The following is a 16,617-nucleotide window of genomic DNA, read 5'->3' on the forward strand; positions in this document are numbered from 1 at the left end:
CAGAGGAGTTCAAGCAATTCGCAAAGACGTGGAACTTTCGACATGTGACAACATCACCGTATCACAGTCAAGCCAACGGCAAAGCAGAATCGGCAGTAAAGATTGCCAAGAACCTGCTTAAGAAAGCAGCAGCAGATGGACAGGACCCCTGGGTCTCCATCTTGGCATGGAGGAACACTCCAACCCAAGGACAAGGCAGCAGTCCTACGCAACGACTAATGTCAAGAAGGACGCGAACGCAAGTGCCAATCAACACACAAGCACTAGAGCCAAAGGTAGTACCGAACGTCCACAATAACATCAACAAGAGAAAGGCCAGAGCGAAGAGGTATTACGACAAAGGCACGAGAAGTCTTCCACCAATACAACCAGGACAACAAGTGCGTGTAGAGTTAACACCACAGAAAGCAGCACAGTGGAAATATGGCACGTGTGTGCAACGTGTAGCACCAAAGTCGTACGAAGTAGAAGTCGACGGAGCCAAGTACAGGAGAAACCGAAAGCACATACGCGACACAACAGAAGAACAGAAACCATCAACAGATGTAGATGAGACAACAACAGCTCCAGCAACTGCAACACCAGAGTCGACAGCAGAAACAACGACAACTACGACTGAACCAACGCCGTATGTCACACGGTCAGGCCGAACTGTAAAAGCGCCAGACCGTGTGGACTTGTAAAATGAACTGGAAACAAAACTATGATCATGGACTGTGAATGGACAACGAATATGGACACTGGACTCTGATAGATTTCAAGTTTAGTGATAATGCATGCCAGTTAAAGATAATGCATGCCAGCTAAAGATAATGCATGAAAGTTCAAGAGAAAGGAACTAACATATTTTGTAAAGAAAAGGGGATGTTACACAGAGTAAGAATAGAGCTAACACCCCTACCCATTGTAATAGAATAGCCCATCATGCATATTCAGAAGCAAGCCACCAAGAGAAGCTGAGACCTGAGATTCTCTCTCTTTGCCATCTGGACTGCATTGAGCATATACACGCTTTGTACGTACTAACCATAAGTAGAATAAAACATTGGAAATGCAGTGAATCTGTGGTAATTCATGACGTACAAAGTAACAGATAGCACTTGGGATATTAAGTATTGTAGGTGTAGGCCCCCTAGTGGCTTTTTTAGGAATGCCAGGAGTTGATTTTGTTTGCCACTTTGAAAGGGAAAAACTCAACCAGTTGTAAGTGTCAAAGTCTGCCAAATTTGTCCAATTTGAAGTCTTGTTCAACAGAAGCAGTGTTACCTTCAGTAATTAATCCACAATTGGGCATTATATAGTCTCAAACAACATCAATTTTTGGTGACATTAAACTCAAGTTCCAAGAGTTGGCATAAGAATTGCATCTCCATCCTATTACCCAAAATATTTTTCCTACAACACTGTCATTAATCATTAATCAGATGATATAGAAATGCAGCATTTAGAATCTTTCAAGACACCTAAGAGTTTAAGATGTGAAAACTCTAAAATTGTAGAGTTGTATGGTCATTTGTAATAAACATTTATAAAAGCATTCATAAATGATTATCAGCATTCAACAGTCGGATTGTGGCTAACTGACAGCTGCAATAGACACGCATATGTTTACATAACATCAATTGCCTTGGTATGATAAATGGTCCGCTGGAGATTTTTGTCATTTAGATGGTATTAGATACCCTTTTGCAGGGAATACTGCACCGCAGTGTTATGTTCCTAACAGTTCTTTTCTATAATGAGACAGAGTCTGTAATATAAGAAGGTCAAGGACATGTTTCCAACCTGTAGGTTTAATCATTGGAGCATTCATGGGTTCAACCATGTCGTGGAGAGTCATGGTTCTTCTTTCCAGTGCAAGGTGTTATATAATCTCTGAAAAACATTTGCAATAATGACCAGTGTGACATTTCATCTACAAGTATATTCAAGATCATATAGCTAGTTTATTGGTTGAATGCATGCAGGCTATTGTTGTATGGTTGTCTTAACCATAATTTGCTTTAATCTATGTTTTAATTTTTCGATCCCCTTCCCAGTACAGGGTAAGCGGAGGCATGCAGCAACTTTACAAGATCCTGGTGGAACAGCTGGGGGACAGGGTGACCTTGAACTGTCCTGTCACCAAGGTTGAGAATGTAGAGGATGGAGTTCTGGTGACAGGCGACGGAGCTACTTGGGAGGTCTGTGAATGCATGTACCTCAGACTCTTAACTTGTTACCTTTTAGAATGATAATGCTTTGCAGCATTTCATGTTTTGCAGCTTGATTTCAGTCGAGCTCACAGTTATCTAGCTGATCTTAGGCAGGTTATAAGGACATATTCAGCCAGGATTTAAAGTGTACGTTAAAAAGGGTGATTCAAAATGAAGTGGTTTCAAGTTGGTGGTTGTCCTATAGTCATATAATATTTTTGTACAGTATTATACAAACCCAGTAACATCTATTCAAGCAACTTGATAGAATTTGTATATAGATTTACCTTGCATTTGACATGCATGTACAGAAATTGAAACTGTACAGTAAAAAACATACTCTACTAGCATTCCATCTGATACCTTTCTTGATGCCTCGCTAATAATTGTTTTTCCCAGGCTAAAGCTGTAGTGCTGGCTGTCCCTCCACCATGTTACAGTAAGATTAGCCTCTCCCCAGCCTTGCCTGACTTCTCACTGGTAATGTTTCCCCTAGGCTAAAGCTGTAGTCCTGGCTGTCCCTCCTCCATGTTACAGTAAGATTAGCCTCTCCCCAGCCTTGCCTGAGGCCTTCCACCACTTCACCATGGGCCATGCCTACAAATGCACTCTGTACTACAAGACTAACTTCTGGGGAAATGGAGGTAGCTTACTAGAGACTTTACATACTTTTGGGAAATCCGAGATATGCAAAGGAGTAAGTGTTGGATAAGAAAAATGTCAAGTGCAAAATTTAAAAATGCAATTTCCTGAAGTGCGGTTTATTGAGCAAGCTATAGGCTTAAGTTGTAATATCTAGAAGTTTAATGTCTAATTCATCTGTCTAGACAAGAATCTGTTTGTATCTTTCCCTTTCAATTTTCCCTCAATGATTAAAATCTGATTGCCTATCCCAGGATCAAAATATAAGGAACAGTGATTTTTCCCTTCTAAACTTTTATTCCGGAGTATAGTTATTAGATAGCATCTTTATCAATGATCAGATGATTTTAGACTTAAGATGAGTGACTCACAGTTTGCTGCTTGCATCTCACAGATACATTCATGCGGCTGTATTCAGACTATCCTGATTGCCTTGCTGTGAATGCCTTTGACGACACCGTTCCTGGCAACAAGTATCCAGCATTGACAGCGTAGGCTTTAAGACACTTTATTTTGTTTTGAAGACTATCTTTGCTTTGTAACAGGATTATTGTAAAGTCATCTTTTGTGAGCTACAAGTGAAGTGTACAAACTAAGGGCTTGAGACTGCATTTTATGTACCTCTCAGTATTCATATTTTCTGCTAATTTAAAGTCTTGCCCAATGGAGTGCCCAGAATGATTGATGTGAAGCTAACCCTTCAAACATGCTTACTTATTGCTATTTTGGCAGATGTACATGTAAGGGGATTCTGGTTCTATTTCTCTACAGCTTATCTAATAGCACCCCCATTATTTGGCATGTACATTACCTAGAAGTTAACTAAAAGTGAGCAGATTATTATAGGACTTAGCGGATACTTTAAAACCATTTACGAGGGGCGTGCAATAAGTAATGGTCCTGACCCACTTCCAGTTGTCTGATGTAAATGAAATTTTGTATGTGTAATAATTCATATCTCTATGGGTTATGTTGCAAAAGACAGCTCTGAACTAATTGTGGTTTCTGATTTACTGGTGTTTGAACTGAGTTAGGTGTGAAATGGACCAGGTGTGAAATGGAACCAGTTGAGTGTCGCGCAGTGATCCGGTTTTTGTATTTGAAAGGACGCACACCAAAGAAGACTTTTGATGAAATAAATGAAACTTATGGTGATGATGCCCCATCATATGACCTTGTAAAACGCTGGCATCCTGAATTCAAACATGGTCGGAAGTCTGTGGAAACAGCTCCCAGACCTGGTCGTCCCTCTTGTGCCATTGATGAGGCATCAGTTGGAGGACCAACCTGGGGTGTCCTACAAAATCGGTGTCCAGAGCTGCATCAAACGATGGGAGAAATGTATAACTCTGGGTGATTCCTATGAAGAGAAAGACTAATAACTGTGCCAAGTTTCATTAAAGACCAACCCCGTACTATAAAACCACCCAATAAATTCGGCTAACGTAAACTACTAGAGCTCAGTCTTCTGTTCACTGTGGTGGAGTTCACATCGGGGAAGGCTGGCTGAGACGGCTGACCAACACAAGTTTATTTTCAATTCAATTTTGATATTAGGATACTACATTAGGTATTCAAGTATGATTATACATAAAGCTTTACCTAACCCAGAATATAAAGTAATGAAAATGCTGGCTTGCTGCTCAGTACTCAGGTACTGTGAGACATAACTGACAGTTACATGTACAGTCTACATAGCCCCTGTTGGTACACTTGCAAACAGACACCACATTATTAGCCATATTTCTAGACACATAAATATCAGAGCTAATTCAGTTATAAGGAAGATTTTCAAGTTGCAATCATGTGTAGATACAAAAAGACATTTTGATACAAAGTTGGCAGGGCAGACTTGAAAGTTTCAATTTGAACACAGGGTTGGTTTCCCAAAATTTGAAAGTTGCTGTTATTAGGACCTCGATTATGTAACTTTGTTACAACTATCTTGATAATTCTGCAGGGTTTGATAGTGTTTCCTTGAAAACCAGTAGAGAAAAATATTTGAATTTTTGACCAGTATTTTATGCTAATCTGTCCCTGCCTTTGTTTCCAGTGTGTAGACAGTCTGAGATTTTTATTAGTTTATGTATTTATAGGGGTCAATTCACCCCTCTAGCTGCTGGGATGGTCACAGTAGGGAGTACTTCCTTAGTGCTGTGCCCAGGGCACTCCTGTTTGGTCTTTAATCTCCTGCTATGGGAAATGGGTCAGGACCATTACTAATTGCACGCCCCTCGTATAGCTTAAAGGTACACATCGTATATTTCCAGAAAAACCTCTCTGTTACACAGTGGATCATAATAACCCCCAGCAGGAGTCTTCACACCTCATTGAAAATAAAAAAGATCTAGAGATTTTTTAGACAATCTTGAGATCTTTTGAGATAATCTAGAGATCTTAAGATCTTTCAGAAAGTCTCAAGATTCTTTGAAATGATCTTTTCCATGCATGCATATCAAGACATGGGACTTTTTCAAAGAAACTTTCAAAATATCTTGTAATGAAATATGTTAACATTTGTGAAGTATCTTAAGATTTTTCTAGATGTTTGACTCAAGATTGAGTCAAAACATCTCAAGATTGAGTCAAAACATTTTTTGCACAAGATTAAGATCTTTGGTATAAATCTCAAGATTTTTCAATTTTCAACAAATAGTGAAGACCCCTGCTGGGGTTCATTATGATTTGTTGAGTACCAGAGAAGTTTTTCACAATGCTGTATAAGTTGAAGCTGTACAAGGCTACAAGTAATTTAGTCTAAAGTGCTCTGCTCAGTCTAGCAATAATATGCTTACTGTAATACATGACATTAAAATACATTTCTCTCTTGTTTTTTTGTTCCATTATTCCATACATAGGTTAATAACAGGTAGAAAGGCCATTGAAGCAAGCCAGACGAGTAAGGAGCAAAGGTAACAAGAGATAGACTCTAAAAACCACTTTTGTTAGGTTTAGAGACTCTTTAATGTCATATGATAATCTAATTGACTTTTTACTCAAACTGACTTCTTAGGCCAGATAGATTGACTCTTTTCATGACTTTGTCAACATCCAATATCATCATATTCCATATCAAAAGTGCTTGGTGAATTCGCTGTCAATTTAGTTACAACTTCTTTCTGAATGTTGGCTATGGCATTATATCTCTAATAGGATTAATTCTTGTGTAAACATGTGGAAAAATGCATTCAATTTGATGTTATACAAAAATGCATGTTTCTATCTGAATGATGTATGACTTTTAATTCAGACTATTTCTTTCTTCCAGGAAAGATTCTATCTGCAAATGTTTGGCCAAAGCCTTTTCTTCTGAAGAAGCCATGCAGGTAAACTGCTGTTTAGTTACTAATTACTAGCAATTTCTGTACAGTACACCACATATTGCATCTGTCTGCTATAAGGGTCGACCTCGTTGTAGCTTGAAATGGAAGTTTCTTAAAATCAGTTGGCTTATTACTTAGCTGAGCACAGTCACCTGTATGGAATGATACAGTCACCGGTATTGTATTTACGATAGTATCAACTTCTTACTGCTGAATACTCAATATTTTCTATGTTTTATGTCATGATCACATTCACTTTGCCAGCCTTTGGATTATGTGGAGATGAACTGGAATGAGGAGGAGTACATTGGAGGTGGTTTCTCTGCATATTACCCTCCTGGTGTCCTCACCCGCTACAAGACCTTAGGACGGTAAAGATGTCGCTACTTGACAGACATTTGATGTTTAATTACCGGGTCATCAAGAAAATGTTTGCATATGTGTCACAGTGTGTGTGTGTGTGTGTGTGTGTGTGTGTGTGTGTGTGTGTGTGTGTGTGTGTGTGTGTGTGTGTGTGTGTGTGTGTGCGTGTGTGTGCATGTGTGTCTTTGTGTTTTTGTGTGTGGAGCTGTGGAATTGGATCCTTATATGGTACTGCAGCAATTCCTTTTCATCATAATTGTTTGAAAACTATGATCAGCAAATGTATCAAAGCTGTGCCAATCTGTGTGGTACTATGTTGTACTTCCAAGTAACTTGTTAAAGATTCTCTCATTCTGGGTTGTAGGTGTAGATACAACTCTACCAGCAGAGTGTTCCTAGCTGGAGCAGAATCAGCCACACAGGGGTATGGCTTCCTGGAAGGTGCTGTCTGGGCTGGTAAGAGAGCAGCTGAGCAGGTAAGGTCAACTGAATAAGCATGTTCACTGATCCAACTGCACATGCACATGAGGTCACAGGTTAAGGCCCCTGACTTGTAAGTAAATTCTTGTCTCAGTCATGCCTCAGTCCAGAGTGATATGGCGCCCAATCAATAAGATTGCAAAACAATCTCCAGACATGTTTTGACGAATGAAAAATTAATGCAAATGAACATGTCCGGCTGGATTTGTGATCCTGCAGCTTTGTTTAAGATTCTGGACTTTTTCCAGACATAAAACTCTTTGAATTACATCTAGCTTCCCTATATGCGCTCCCAAAGATGACAAGCAGTTTCCAAAAATATGATTCATGGGCTACATACTCTAGGATGACAAGATTATGTATAAGGCATTCCTTCCCAGCTAAATATTGAGACATGTAATTGGTAAACTGAGACAGTTATCTTAAGTCCCGGTAATGAGATGTCAGTTCACATTAAGTTTTCAAAAGGAGAAGACTGTAAAGCTCAAACACCAGGTTATGTAATGCAGAGTATATTTGAGTAACCTAAAGAGTGAATATGCTGTGGGGATGATGATGGTTCTCAGCTTTATGTAACAAACCAGTTGCTTGTCGTCTGTGTTCAACTAACTTCTGTATCTTGCAGGTGATTGCAGTTGTTTCACAAGCAGCTGATGACAGCCATCCTGAGGAAAAGCAGATTTAGATATGTCTTGCTCCTAAAACCTGCTGACATATATAAGAAATATGCATTTGGCTCTACTATGATGTGTATCAAGCATTAATCTCTGATGTTTAACTTTTATGTTGAGAAAAAATTCTATCAATGATGATTGAATGGCATTTTAGATTGTGGTTTTATTGAAAGCGTTGTATTTGTATGTTCTGATTTAACGTCTGGACACGCTCATTTCATATGTCGGTATCTAATATATATACAATAAATGTAGTTATCATAGTTTGGGGTTTTCTGGGTTTGGAAAGAATAAGACTGCTTACTTTTATTATACAGGTTATAAGAATGAGATCTCTGCTCCCATTCATTGCTACATTGATTACCAATTTGAGTTAACCAGTGAAACTTGCTCCCTTAGTATGTACATGTATAAAGGAAATAAAAGTTTTCTGGCTTAAATTATTATCATTTTGATGCATTCCTGTGTCCCTCTCTTAATCTAAAAGACGAACTCAGCTCTGAGCTTAAGTCAGATTTATCATACAAATTGTGCTGCAAAACTCCTGACAAAGACAAAACACTGTCAAGTCTTTGTAAAATATTCATACATGTAAAAGGGCAGTCATTGAACTCTGAGGTCAGCAATTATTTAGCCATCAATTTTCTTGAAAATGGCCTCAAAGTCAGAACCTCACTGTCTCCTGTGCAAAGCTGTCAGGTACCCTCATGACTTGTTTAAAGCCAAACCTCGGGTGATCCACATGAGCGCCCTCGTGTCTGCACAGTTAATAGCACTCCATCAACTTTGATACATGCTTAAACAACAAAGTGTCACAAGTGCAGCCCAATTTCCTGGCTATAATTGAGGAATTCCAGAAGTAGTCCACTTAAAAAGTAACTGACTTGTGCTTTAAAGGTCGCTGACAAGACGGGGATAACAGGTTGGCTCAGTGGTATTGCCCATTATAATGAACTCATAAGAAGCAATTAAAACCATATAATAAAGAAAGTCGTGGTTGGATCATCCTTATTTTGATCTCAGTGTATGAAGTAATGCACTTATCTTACAAATGACACTCGAAATTCCAGTGGGAAATGAGTGTGATTTGTGTACAATGATGTGGCGGAATGTGATGCTAGGTCTCAACACTAGCGCCGTGCGAAATACACGTACACAATACATCTATGTTGTATGTATTGAATTCGAAAGGTAATCATGTGATTAGAAGTTACATTAGGAGACATGAGTGGTGGATTTAACTTCAAGTCAAACCTAAGTTTCAACACAGTCAGAACCGATCACTTACATGACAACATTGAATCCACATGCGGTTTTCGTCTGGGAACTTCGTTGAGTCTGCCACACCATGTTGGCTACGTGCTTCTATAAATACTGTTCAGGGAAAGCAGTGGAAGATGAACTACATTTAATTTGTCAATGTTCACATTACAATTCCGAAACAAACAAACTTTTCATTAAAATCCGCAAAACTTTCCCAAGCCTTTATCACCTTACCGACCAACAAAAATCAATCTTCTTGCTTAAGTCGTATCTATCTCCTACTGCATACGGAAAGTAAGTCAAAGTCAAACCCATCAAATAGCTTAAGTAGAAATAGATTATAATTTGCAATAAAGAAATTATTGAAAACTTCAGTCTGTCTGTAACCTTGTAATTTGCAATAAAGAAATTATTGAAAACTTCAGTCTGTCTGTAACCTTGTATCTTAGACGCCCCACGAGCTTCTGAGAAAGCAGGAAGCAACAGACGTGCTGAATCTTGTAAACGCCGTGGAAAATTCCTTCCGGATCCAGTCTTCATTGCTGACTAAAAACAGAACTTCCTCCACTTAGAGCGCTTTCTGTCCCCTTTCCGGAGGCATGCAGTCGCCTTAAATCGCACCTTTGTGGAGCATCTTAAGCAAAATAGCATGCAAATTGCTTAATTCGCCTTGAAGTGGAAAGCAAATGCTTTTAACGCACTATTTACACCACTGGACACCGACAATCTTAGAGATGGCCATTTAAAATGAAGGCTTCCCGCGACGGTCTGCACGACTCTTGCACCCTTTTTGAGCATAGTATCCGAAGGTCACCACAGTCTTTAATCAAAATAACCGTAAAAGATTCCTTTGGTATTTATAGGTAGAGAAGCAACCTGACATTAAATGATTACATTCTGTTAATTCAGCCTTTATTTTACTTCTGCGGAAGTTCTTTGTTCTATCTCCGATATTGGTTAGTCTTTTATAGGCACCTTATTGAAGTGCCTAAAACATAATTGCTTGCAAATTGGGTCCCCTCTTCAGAGTGGCTTCTCCTTAGAAGGCAAACATTTATCTGTGTGTTAATTGCTGACAATGGTGAAGAAAATCTTTGCAAACTTCGTGTGTGTTGGTTCGAACGTGTTTGTCCTAAAAGGTAGGTCACAATAAATGAGCTGTTACTCTTATCATAGATGTTGCCGCTTTGTATCAACACAAGGAGGTCTTTTTCAACCTTCTTGATCAAATGCACGCTTACATAATTGACTTCTTTATTGTACCCTTTGTGGTTTTCACAGAAAGCAGCTCACATTTCAAGGTTGAGCCGTCCTTGAGATATCAAATGCTATATTTTCTCGTTGCAGTTTTAAGCAACAGCTTCGAGTATACATATCTATTTAGATAAAATCTGAGATATCAAATGCTATATTTTCTCGTTGAAGTTTTAAGTAATAGCTTCGAGTATATCTATCAATTTGAATGAATGATTTCAGTAAATTGGTCCCCGTTTAAAGAAAATGGCAATTATTTTAGAACCGAAGTCTATGCACCGTTTAGGCCGAAGAAAATAATGTAATGTTTCTGGTTAGACGAACGACCCTAGCAAAAACTTCCCGACCCCGGCCTTTAAATTTTCTTCTTGTCGGTCGCTAGTAAGGGACATGAAATTTTCGATCAGACATAAGTAAAGAAATTCAAACAGATTTTCTATATTTCACACAATTCACACTCTGACACTGTTTACAGTTTAAGGCTCTGAATAGTTTATCTAAATATATGTAGAGAACATATCAATATACTTGTGCTTGTTCAATGTAATAGATATAGAATATTTCTATATGGTTACATTTTATGACGAAAATATCAATGCCTGATACATTTCAGTTTTACATTGCTAAACTGTGTTGTTGGATCACTGTGGCCGAGATCCATAAAAAGAAAATCCCTTCCTACCGACTCTAGATCTACTTTTTACCGTCTAGAGACCGTAATTGGTGACAACATTTTTTGGAAGGCCTTAGAGATTTTTGTCCGCCCTTTCCCATTCTTTATCAGAAACAAACAATTTCAACTAACAAAGAAATCTATATATCATCACTGTAATCGCTGTATACACAGAGTTTCCGCAAATCCCATGTCACAAAATAATTACTATTTTCCGGAACCTGAAATCAACAACAGTTGCTGTGTTTTTAGGTGCACACACATGAATTTAACCAGCCTTGTTTCGAGTTACATGTCATTATTAAAGGACTTAAATACGACACCTAAAATCGCATTAAGCTAATCTAGATAAGTGATATATATGAATGAGGCGACGCCAACTAACGCTTACCCAACATTTGTCAGAAACGTTAGTCATTGGAAAACCAGACTTAACAGATTCTAGGTCTGCTTCCTTGCATGCATTAGCATTTGAGTAGACAAACGTACATGCGCCGTCCAAAGCAACTGCGAGTGCGCGATGAATTGCATATTTAACACACGGGTGCTTATAAAGAGCCCTCCTGAAGTGCTACGGCTCAGACATTAAGGACACCTGTGGATGGTACATACGTCGACGCTTCGTTCGTTATCTAGTGCTGTCTGTCTATTTGCGCTCTGACACAGATTGGTACACGGTAAGTACATTATTCAAATTTCCATAGGTTCTTTACACACCCTTTTTACTAAAGGCTGCTACCGTTAAGCAAACGAATATATGGCAGCTCGCTCAGCGAGTTTCACAGAGAAAGAACGACTTTTTACGTTTTTTTCTCTTTATCATAATTTGGTATCGAGCATCATATTCCAATCATAAAATCAAGAGTTGGTTACAAAATCCATTTCTGGTCTCCCAGCCATCTAGTGGAAACGGGGCATGTACAGTGGGAAGTGGTAAAACCTGCCGCAGACAATCTACGGTAGACTTGATGAGTCTCGCAGTAGAGCCATAGGGTATAAAGCTATACACTTTCAGCACTGATATGTATATGAAATATGAGCTATTGGCCTGTAAGCTGACAAATCCCGGTGCGTTTTGCTTTTCACAGCAAAGCGGATTAACCTAGAGAGGACTTTAAGGGTTAGTATTTCTTGTTCAGCCAATGACAAATGGGATATGCGTGTCAGAGCTCTCTTTCTAAGTAATATTTTCAGGTTATCGTGCCGTACGTGTAGTTTTATACTCAGTCTATCACATTTTTATGCTGTTCTACTTATATAGATGTATAATAACTGTCTCATCTTTCATTTATATATGCCTTTCATTCCCTTAATTTGTGTACCATTGTTTCGCTTTGTTTGCAATCAGCGCACGGGTATGAATTCGCAATAGAGTTTCAGTATAATACTTAAAAAAATCTTGTTGTTATTCGACGATGTCACAACTTGAATAAAGGTTATGTTTGAACCTTCTGATTTTGCAGATAGTCATACTTTCAGTGAAAGTATACTTATATGTGGGTGTGTTTGCACAAGATGTCTACATTGACGCACTTGTACCGCTAGTAGCTATAGTTTTGTTCCATTACCGTCACCGGTAATGCCAGACAATCATGGTTCCGTCTGTGCTTTGATCCCAAGAAAAATAACACCACCCCCGTTCAATATCTGTGCATATTTACTAAAACAACGCCCTCGCAGCATAGCTACACGGATACAAATGTCTTGTTTTCACGGAAAATCTTTTTTTTTAAATTCTTTGATTTGAAACAGCCTGAAAAAGCCTGAAACAAAGATTATATACAGGAATCCTATAAGCCATACGCATCGTAATTAAATCTGTCTAATCTGCGTAAGCAGTACCCAGCTTATAAAATCTCCTTGATTTGTAAGTTTTCCGGATGCGATATTCGTTAAGTACATCAGTGATCCTGTTTATCATTGACGCAACCTTGATATGGTTAGATTTTTGAAAGTCACCTTGTCATTAATTTTGTTTTTTGGGGGGACGAGGAAAGGGGGCCGGTGGCCCAGTCTCTGAGAGAGCTTAGGCAACATCGCAACATCGAGAAGAGTATGGGCGACTCAGTGTGCTGGGCCAAAAAAACGCGCGCCGAAGCGAAGCCACACTAAAATTGCATTATCACTAACTACTTGAAAACCAAAACGCTTCATCTCGGCTTACCTTGTGCTTTACTGTCAACAACCACCCAGTATCAGATAATTTCCCTTCGGAAATGCAATGACAGTTGACGAATACATAACATAACTGATATAGATTGTACTCTGTCGGATCATACACCAACTTATAATTTTTTTTTTACTTATAATGGTCACCACGTAACAAGGCCCGAAGGCCAGTCCAAGGTTACGGGTTACATGATTGGAACTGTAACAGCATCTCTTCACCCTAGGTCAGAAACATCATGATTGAGACCAGCCCAATTGCTCACTATGAGTGAGGACTAACTGACCCAATAGGCGAAGCAGGGGTTACGAGGGCTGCTCGGGAGATTCCCTACCCCATTGTCAGGGAAACAAGACTCGATGGGGCTAGAAATAACAACAAAAGCAAATTTGGAATGTTTTAGAACAGTTCACTACTCTCCGTGTTAGGTACATTGTGACCCAAAGGCAAAACATTTTCACCAGGCCCTGCATATGTGCACGCACACATTGCTGGTCGGAACGGAACGTTACATGTCCGTGCATCCGTGTCATATACCTTTGGGAAATATGGACCATTTTAATCGGAATAGAATTTCATGATTAGCCTAATAAATCCTCTTACCCATTTCTTCTAATCATTAGGTTGCTGAGGTGTATAGCCACAGCTATTCCGGACAAGCGACTTCAACAAGCCGTTGACAACCGAAGAGCAAAAACATGGCAGTGAACGGGACTGTTGCATCCTCGACACCAGCAGTCACTGTGGACAATTTATTTTCAAACGAGACTTTTTACGTGACAAATGTAACTCAACCTTTCACCACGACCTCCTCGGTGACCAGAAGGGAGTTCAACCCCAACCCAGCGGCATCCTTCTTCTTCTTCTCGCTCTCAATCATTGGGACCCTGGGCAATCTGCTGCTCATCTTGGCTTTCGTGTTGACCAAGAAGCTACGGTCTTCTCTGAGCGCGTTCATCACCAGCATGGCGGTCAGCGATCTCATCTTCGCAGCCCTTTATGACTCGCTCTCGGCTCACGAGCTGAGCGCTGGTGGCTGGGTGTTTCAGCCGGAACTCTGTAAAGGTCTCGGGATCATCACGGTTCTCAGCGGATCGCACTCACTTATTTCCTCGGCCCTGGTCGCCTTAAATCGCTACACTCTGGTCACCAAAACGTCTACAGTCTACAGAATGTTTTTCTCACCTGTTAAGACTACCATAATGATAGTGATGGCGTGGACAATATCGTTTCTGATGGTTACACCGGCTGCATTTTTCGGGTTCGGTGCGTTTGGATACAACGTCGCCACCAACACGTGTGACTTCGTGGTTTCCGATCCGAGCACCTACGTGTACTTCTTTACCTTCCCTGGCGCTTTGGTGGTCGTGTCCAACTTCGTTTGCATCACCTGCTATTTTCGGATCTTTATGACTGTACGAAAGAGCGCCAAAAAATCCAAACCAAATCAACAGCCGAAAATGACCCTGATCGTCCCCCTCAAAGTCGTGAAGGAAACCCAGCACATGTTCATCATCTACATCTCATTCCTGTCCACCACGGCCCCGTACTCGCTGTTGTACGCTGCAGACAATGGTATGGACGACATCCCGTCCACTGCGTTCGTTGTTGCCGCGATTATCTACGCGTGTAACAGTTCTCTGAATCCCATCATCCATACGTGGAAGAACAGAGACTACAGGAGGGCCTTCCGCGCCTTCCTGTGTTGCAGAAAGAGGCGAAACACTGCCCTCCAGGTGGTACCCGTGTAAAGATTCTCGACACGGAAGGAAACAGTAGTCCGAATCGCCCGACGAATGGCAGCAGTCACAGTCAGAGTACAGTACGTAATGATTAAACTGCACCATGATATAATTGTACCACTGCTCTGGAGCTATTACAGAGGCTACTCTCAGGGCATAGTAATGTACATATCATAGTGACCAACTCCATGTTGTTGTCTTTGAAGGTTTACATGACCATATTCATGTAGTCTTGTGGTTTCATATGTGCTCATCTTGATGAGTTTTATGTATGGAAGTTAAAAGTAGCCGTAGTCCATCCGTCAGCAAATATACTTATCACATAGAGTGTTAAGTGACTGTGGACACTGTGAAAGTTTTAATGTGGACGTCGTGAAATAAATACAATGTAAATAAAGAAAATGCTCCATTACATCATACAAATCAGACTTGTAGATGACCAGTAATAATTATTAAATGTTGTTAGATGGTTCGTTTATTTGTGAGACATGCCGTTAACTGATAGTGGATTAAAAAATGGTTCAAATGTCTGAATGCTTCCTTTTGTCGTAGTCCACCCGCGCACACCGCATAACATTACGTGATTGCCTGTTAAATGTTGTAAAATGATATTCGTATGAAGTAATTGTGCTCTTTCTAATGGTAACCACTACATGTAAGTGATGCGTATAGCTTGCCTCGCCATATGGCTGTCAAGATTAGATTCACTCTGTGAAAATCATAGACTTGTTGAATGGCATTTTCTTGAATTCGTTCCTCGTTGACATCTTCATTTTCTAATCCACAAAGTAGTACTAAATGGATGTAGCCATGTGATATATTAGCTGTATAAATCGTGCTTGTGAAATAAAGAAAGACTAGCTATGCAATTCCGTTTGCAACCTGTCATTTCCTGTAGGCTGTACTGAACTGATATGTACACTTCCGCTCGGTATGGACAGTCTGATGCAATAAATTGAGTTGAATGTTGTTGGCTTTAAGCGACTAAGTGCATTAATGCTGCCAACCCTCCTTTCACAAATGCTACCTTAAAGCTATTGAAGTTAATCCTTGTTGAAATTTTACTTTTAAAGTGTTTCGGAAGAGAGAGGAAACATTTTGGGGCAAATCAATGACCGTAGGCTATAGCTACCTGTCCTTGGTACTGATTTGGTTTCAATTGGATAATCAATGTGACCACAATTAAAGCCGTGAAAAAGGACTGACGTCATGCAACACCTTCGTATAATAATATCACGTTATACGTAGTATAAAACTTCATAAGCAGTAGACAAAGGAAATGGGTTACACAGCAGTAATATACAATGTACTGAGCAGTCGAACCGCAGGTCACCGTAGAACGCGTTATTCTCTGAAATACGGCTTACGCCGGGTCACGGACTGACCCCACTGCATGGGTGTAAACAGCAGCTTATTTTGCAACAAAGACACCTTAGATATACATAATGTTTATACTTGTTCGTATCTACATGATTTGCCCAGCACAGCCAAGTGGACATTTATTGCATTGCAAAAGATCAGCCAACGTTGTGGCCCCTCAAAAAAAGCAATGTTCGGTCTGTGTATTTGTGATTATCTTTTCTCCAGTTGGCCGGGACACAATCAGTTTTGTCCACAGTCGGACAGTCCAGTTCCTCACCTTTACATTGATACCAAACTTGAAGGGCAAATTTGAGGAGAAACGGTTTTGCCCCCAAATTAACTGCGAACATGTGCAAATCACAGTGGTGAAGTTTCAGTCTGGTTGTAGCTACTCAAGCACACTACCCTGCGGACGGACCCAATTTTCATACATTTCGCATTGTATCACAGACCTCATTCATTGGTACAAGAATCTGAAT

General features: G+C 39.9%; 2 protein-coding genes across 2 annotated transcripts in view; both read left to right on the forward strand.

The window, feature by feature from the left end:
* Positions 1–8,124, forward strand: part of LOC118416172 (amine oxidase [flavin-containing] A-like) — a 16,048-nt gene extending 7,924 nt beyond the window's left edge. The window contains exons 7-14 of the mRNA XM_035821252.1: positions 2,040–2,183; positions 2,692–2,839; positions 3,232–3,328; positions 5,696–5,749; positions 6,106–6,163; positions 6,425–6,531; positions 6,888–6,999; positions 7,629–8,124. Of these exons, the coding sequence (XP_035677145.1) occupies positions 2,040–2,183; positions 2,692–2,839; positions 3,232–3,328; positions 5,696–5,749; positions 6,106–6,163; positions 6,425–6,531; positions 6,888–6,999; positions 7,629–7,688 (780 nt within the window). The 3' untranslated portion in view covers positions 7,689–8,124. The remainder of the gene's footprint in view (positions 1–2,039; positions 2,184–2,691; positions 2,840–3,231; positions 3,329–5,695; positions 5,750–6,105; positions 6,164–6,424; positions 6,532–6,887; positions 7,000–7,628) is intronic.
* Positions 8,125–13,553: 5,429 nt separating this feature from the next.
* LOC118416173 (melatonin receptor type 1A-like) lies at positions 13,554–14,785 on the forward strand. The gene has a single exon (XM_035821253.1). The coding sequence runs from the start codon at positions 13,733–13,735 to the stop codon at positions 14,783–14,785; it is 1,053 nt and encodes a 350-aa protein (XP_035677146.1). The 5' UTR covers positions 13,554–13,732.
* Positions 14,786–16,617: the final 1,832 nt, after the last annotated feature.

The sequence above is a fragment of the Branchiostoma floridae genome, chromosome 5, assembly GCF_000003815.2.
Source record: "Branchiostoma floridae strain S238N-H82 chromosome 5, Bfl_VNyyK, whole genome shotgun sequence".
Lineage (NCBI taxonomy): Eukaryota > Metazoa > Chordata > Leptocardii > Amphioxiformes > Branchiostomatidae > Branchiostoma > Branchiostoma floridae.